The sequence below is a fragment of the Lipotes vexillifer genome, unplaced genomic scaffold (genome assembly GCF_000442215.2).
Source record: "Lipotes vexillifer unplaced genomic scaffold, Lipotes_vexillifer_v1.1 scaffold2106, whole genome shotgun sequence".
Lineage (NCBI taxonomy): Eukaryota > Metazoa > Chordata > Mammalia > Artiodactyla > Lipotidae > Lipotes > Lipotes vexillifer.
Genome location: NW_006775310.1, coordinates 395,820 through 401,679, shown reverse-complemented (window position 1 = coordinate 401,679; position 5,860 = coordinate 395,820). Strand labels below are relative to the sequence as shown.

At 48.3% G+C, this 5,860-nt stretch overlaps 1 protein-coding gene across 4 annotated transcripts; it reads right to left on the bottom strand.

The window, feature by feature from the left end:
* Nucleotides 1–584: 584 nt before the first annotated feature.
* Nucleotides 585–5,860, bottom strand: PSME3 (proteasome activator subunit 3). Of its 4 annotated transcripts, none has more exons than XM_007449871.1 (11): nucleotides 5,597–5,860; nucleotides 4,881–4,913; nucleotides 4,695–4,757; nucleotides 4,394–4,498; nucleotides 2,935–2,983; nucleotides 2,269–2,381; nucleotides 1,989–2,057; nucleotides 1,785–1,852; nucleotides 1,631–1,685; nucleotides 1,419–1,505; nucleotides 585–824 (listed from the first exon to the last, which is right to left on the bottom strand). In XM_007449871.1, the coding sequence occupies exons 1-11, from the start codon at nucleotides 5,636–5,638 to the stop codon at nucleotides 744–746; spliced, it is 765 nt and encodes a 254-aa protein (XP_007449933.1). In that variant the 5' UTR covers nucleotides 5,639–5,860; the 3' UTR covers nucleotides 585–743. The 4 variants fall into 4 exon arrangements, with proteins under 4 accessions (XP_007449933.1, XP_007449931.1, XP_007449932.1 ...); XM_007449869.1 differs by having other exon boundaries at nucleotides 744–824; nucleotides 1,989–2,106; nucleotides 2,264–2,381; nucleotides 5,597–5,638; XM_007449870.1 differs by lacking the exon at nucleotides 5,597–5,860 and adding an exon at nucleotides 5,016–5,090 and having other exon boundaries at nucleotides 744–824.

The window sequence follows — 5,860 nt, the reverse complement described above, 5'->3', positions numbered from 1 at the left end:
TAGGGTTTGGGGGGTGGGCAGGGCTGGGGGGAGGGGGGGCGTCAAGTAACAGAGTAGGAAGGCATGTGTGTGCTGCATATGTGTATGTGTGTGTATATCACGCACATATGTGTATGTGAAAATCCTAGTTATAAAAACATCTGAAGCAGCTAGGGACTTGGCAGAAGGTCTAAGGTGTTTCTTGTCATGATCAGGTTCAAGGTGCAATGTATATAGATGGGAAACCCGAAGTCATCACCGGGGCAACTGTGGCAGGTAGGATGCAACGTCCCACAGTGTCAAGGGACACTAGCCTCCCATCAGGAAGAAAGGAGCTGGTCCCCCCCACTCTGCCCCAGCTCCTATAAAACACCTAACACTCTCCTTCCAGTACCCTCAGCTTCTAACCAACTAATCATCAAGAGGAAGAATATACAAAGCCCAAGACACAGGAGGGAGCCAGGGAGAAAAAACACAAATATTCTTGTGCCAATATCCTGCGTACACAAACCTGGAGGTCTCCAGAAATTAGGACAGGGGGGCTTGGGGTACTAGGGAAGGAAATAGAAGAGTTCCTGAGGCCTGAAAAAAGAGGTAAACACGTCACAGAACTACATGAGAGTTTCATTAGACTCTAACTAAAAACAGAGAGAGGGGTGATTACTACTTCCAGCCAGTTTCCCCATCACGATAGTCATGTAACAAACCAAGGCAATGTCGGTCTTGAGCCAGACTCACAGAGTCCCCTGGCCCTGGCCCTGGCCTCAGTACAGTGTCTCTGCATTGCTGCTCCGGGGCCGTTTGATCTTCTCGATATTTTTCAGGATCATGTCATGGAGAGTGACCTGGGAGAAGAGGGATCATGGACTCACATGTCTGTTGCGCCCCTACCTCACTAGGAAAATAAGACACCGCCACAGACTCCCAAGCAATCACTCACATAACCCGGATCTCACTCACCTGGATCTGAATTCAGCATGGCTGCCCTACTACCTCTCTTATAACCCAGGCACACCTGGGTATATCCAGGGCCCAAGAGTCTAATAAATTACATTTACTGAGCACTTAACATACCAAGAATTGCACTGGGTCCTTTAATGTGTTAGAGATGAAGAAACTGAAGTTTGAGGTTAAACTTGCCCAAGGCCACACATTACAGGTAGGACTGGTTCTAAACCTAAGCCTGACTCTATCACCCACATCTTCACCCCTATTCTATGTTGTGCCCTTTCCCATTCAGGTAGCAAGAAGGGAGATGCCCAGCTAGATACCTTCAATGACCTCATAGCTCTCAATACTCGGCTAATGGGCAGAATTTGTTCCACTCATTTTACCTCAACCCCCCACCCCCCATCTCAACCTCCAGAGAGTGGCAAGAAAATGGTAACCAGAACTAAGAGAAGCCAGAGCAACCGCGGGCAGGGACCAAGGTCACTTACATATTGATTCCTTAGCTCTGATATGATGAGCCGAAGGCTGATATATTCTTTCTCATCAATCTCTGTCACGGTGCGGCGATAGTCCTCCTGAGAGTGGGGCGGAGAAAAGGCTAGTTCCCAAAGCCTGACTGTCCCCACATGGCTCCTCCCAGGAACAGCCACTCCTCCCGGTCCTACCACTTCCACCCTCGGCCCACAAAACCCTTACTTACCACATGGGGATATTTAGCTATTTTAGAAACCAATTTGGCTCTTGTAATATAATATCTGGAAGGAGAGAGAAGAGGAGGAAGCTGCAGGAGACTCTGGACAGTGCTTACCACCTCATCAGCCCCCAATTCCTGGGCCAAGCCCAAGCAGCCCTACCTAGATATCTGGTCCAGATAAGATGCAGCTTCACTCTCAACAGTTCTTAGTTCTGCAACTGTCTCCTCCTGAAAAAACAACTGAGTCAAAAGTCACTTCCATATCACCCCAAGGCAGACCAAAGAGAAAGGGAAAACAGAAAAGCAGGGGAGATGAGATTATCTCCCAAACCTTCCTCTCCAGTTTCTAATGCAAGCACATTACCTGAATGGACACCCCAAAGTTGTTCCCATCTTCTATCCTAGGAATCAGGAGTTGTACCCACATTTTGACCTGCAAAGTGAGGAGACCAAAATATACATGAGGACCCTGGCCTTTCCTACTGAAGCCACGAAGTATACAATTCATGTTGCTGGGGCCAGATGTCAGGAGCACAGGAGCCAAAACAGACTTCCAATTCCCACATCATCTCCACGCCTCCAGCCCCATATCCATCATCTTGCATAGTTCAAGCCAGGCTATTTGGGGTCAGCCCCTGCCTCACCGTGTTGCATTTCTCGATCAGCAGCCGGATCTCAGGCTTCACTTTTTCAATAATGTCCACCAGCTGCTGGTTGCTTTTTAGCATCCCATTGGGCATCACGAACACCTTGGTTCCTGGCAGGGACGTGAGGAAGGTTAAATTATTTGGATGGAAGGCAGGACATAACACTCCACCCCTTTCTCTCTTTCCCAGACCCATGAGATGCTATGACCTCTGCCTTTTATCTGTCACAACTCTATCTATAAACCTTGACACCCCCAACGAAATCAAAAAGAGAATGCATGGATTAGCAAATGGGTGTCTAAAGTATCCCAAAACTCTGAAGAATAAAGAAATTAAAACATGCTCTGTAGACTTAATGTACCAACTATTACTGAAGAGGAAAAAATGATATGGAACTGTGACTTCTGTGAAAAATCTGTGACGTGTAGCCACCTCCAACCTCTCTCCCTTGGCAGTCCACACTAAGACAAACCCTCCCTATTAACTGGAAAATTAGGTTTACAGTGCTAAATAATGACAATGCTTGGAGGACTTGGGAATGCTAACATCTGGGAAATAAATTCAGATCCTGCTTCCTGGCCAGGAGAACACAAGATTCATCCTGCATCTCAGGGCTGCAGGCCAGGAAAGGCTGGGGTGGGGTACAGTGAAGGGAGCTCTTACCCTGGAAGGCCTCTTCACATTCATCCAATCTTCGCTTCTTGTAAGTGGGCTAAAGATACAAAAAGATGGGAATTAGCCTGCTTGACACCTACATCCCCATCATAAGCTACCCTTCAAGCAAGTTTAATCCCTTCCTCGACCCCATTATTAATTTACACACAATTTACTAAGCACACACAAGGCTTTAAGAGAAGATTCTTGGGGCCTCCCTGATGGCGCAGTGGTTAAGAATCCGCCTGCTAATACAGGGGACACGGGATCCAGCCGTGGTCCGGGAAGATCCCACATGCCAGGGAGCAACTAAGCCTGTGTGCCACAACTCCTGCACTCTAGAGCCCACGAGTCACAACTACTGAGCCCATGTGCCACAACTACTGAAGCCCACATGCGTAGAGCCCATGCTCTGCAACAAAAGAAGCCACCACAATGAGAAGCCCGTGCACCGCAAAGAAGAGAAGCCCCCGCTCGGCACAACTATAGAAAGCCCGCGTGCAGCAACGAAGGCCCAACGCAGCCATTAATTAATTAATTAATTAATTTAAAAGATTCTTGCCACAAAGCAACTTAAACTCTAGTTGGGAAGACCAACCTTTCAAGAAATATAACAAACTAAGCAATTAGGGGGAATTCCCTGGTGGTCCAGTGGTTAGGGCTTGGCTCTTTCACTGCCAGAGGCCTGGGTTCCATCCCTGGTTGGGGAACTAAGATACCACAAGCCGTGCGACACAGCCAAATAAGTAAATTTTAAAAAATTTAAAAACTGAGCAATTGGGCAGGGGGGATACTATAAAAAACAGGAAAAATGAAGCACTGAATGCAGAGTTAGGATAATTAAGGGAATAAATACAAATCCGCTGGTTCCACAAAGAAATGCAATATTCAATCAACAAACATGTATTTAGCACCTGCTATGTACTAGGAACAATGCTAGGTGCTGGGGATACAAAGATAATTAAGATAGTTTCTGCTCTCCAGAATTGCAAGTTCTATCAATGAGACAGTAATGCAGACAAAGAACAATACAGTACAGTGTCATCAGTATTATAATAAAATGTAGATATATAGCTGATAAAGACTAGGCACTAAAGATACACAAAGACTAGGACTGCAGCTACACAGCAAGAAGGACTGTTCGTTCCATAACAACACTCAAGACACTGAAACGGGTAAGAAAAGTCTTGCCTAGAGTCCTGGGGACAGACCAGATCACCTGAGGGAACCTGTAGCTATTTGTCCTATTTTTAAACTCCCTCTAACAGAGTAACATTAACATATTCACTTCATGCTACAAATGAAAATCAGGATCTAATGGAGGTGTACTTCAGTCATAACATCTGTAAGAATCCTCATTCCCAGATCCAAATCCCACTGTCCCCTCTGTATATGTTCAAACTGAGCAGGGAATAAAGAACAGAGAACCTATTGCTTCCGAACACAAAGATAAATATAGGACACTTACACCGTCCAGTCCATCATGGCTATTGGTGAGAAGAATGGGGTCAGGGACTGGGAGATTCATGTCTGAGTGGATCTGAGTTAGGTCATGGATGTTTAGGATTGGTTCCTGAAAGAGAGAAGCCCACCCCCAAAATATTAGTTTTTTCAAGATGAACAAAGAAGTCTTTCATTTAAAGGGCAAGAAGTGAGAGCGCTTTACAGTACAAAACAAAACAGAATTAACACGTGATTTGTCCCATTTGACAGAAAGACCGGGGGGCAAAAGAATGGGGGAATCTGAGGAAAAGAAAAGCGTCTCTCACCTTCAAAAAACTATCAAGTTCTAACAATTTCTTTGGGAAAAAATTTGCCACCAAGTCTTCTGCCTAAAGATGAGGGAAAATACAACCGAATTAGTAACTGTGGGAAGGTCTGTCTCTACAGGTCTCTCTCCTCTGGGGAACTCCCGACTATTAACCAACATTCATTTTTCTATTTATTTCACTCACCTCACTTGTGATCCGTTCCCTGAAAGAATCAACCTAAAATTAATAAAGAAAACAATTCACTATGAGTAAGTCAGTGCCTGGCAACAAAAGTATGGGCAGGGTGGGGAAACCCAAATCCAACTGTCTTCCCCTCACCTTGTAATCGTAATGAGAAGCTGAGAGGCCCCCAGACTGCAAATACCTTCTTTTTCTGAGGATCCATTTCTCCATCTCAGGAGAGGGAAGCCGGGCTTGAGGGCAGCACCCGCCTGTCTTCCCTCCCTCCCTCCCTGTGTCTGAAGCTGTCTGACTTTGAGAGCAGACAAAAGACAGGTAGGTGGGGGAGATGTGAGCTCACAAACGTGTCAACCACCATCCAAACCTGGCCCAGGATACGAGGCAGGCCTGATGCCAAGGGCAGGGGTAGCAGCAGCGTCTGGAGGCGGGGACGCTGCTGGGCTGGGGGACTTCCAGCTGTCACTGGCCTAAAGAACTTAAGTCCACCACGTGTCCGCGGAGGTCTCCCCGGGCTCTCCACTATTAGACGGGGTACAGAAGGCCATCCCATATTATCCTCTCCCCCGATGCTGTCCCGGGAGTGGGGGGCTGGGCTGAGCCGAGCGGAAGCTCAGGGCTGGTGTCCCCAGGGAGACAAAGACGCCGTGGGGAGTGGGGAGCGGGTCAGACTGCTCGGGGATCGAAGCGAGGGGTAAGGAGGCCCGGGCCGGTGCCGTTACCTTGAGCTTCACTTCCTGATCCACCTTCAGCAACGAGGCCATGGCCGGGCCGGGCCGTGTCCGCTCCGCTGGAGACCGGAGGCGCTGTGGGCTCCGGGGAGGGGGTCAGAGGGAGGCGGGAATGTCGGCTGCTTTCGGGACGCGGCCGCCCTCGCTGGTTCACTCACTGCTCTCTCGCTCCCTCCCTTCGTGCCGTCCGTCCGCCCGCCCGCCCGCTGCCTGTGCCTGCTGCCTGCTCCCTCTCTCGCTCGCTCTCCCGGCTTT

Coding starts and splice junctions, on each gene's coding strand:
- PSME3 (XM_007449869.1), bottom strand. CDS start 5,638: ATGGCCTCGTTGCTGAAGGTGGATCAGGAAGTGAAGCTCAAG. Junction 4,499..4,694: donor AACTTGATAGTTTTTTGAAG/GTGAGAGACGCT, acceptor TCTCTCTTTCAG/GAACCAATCCTAAACATCCA. Junction 1,506..1,630: donor TAGCTAAATATCCCCATGTG/GTAAGTAAGGGT, acceptor CCCCACTCTCAG/GAGGACTATCGCCGCACCGT.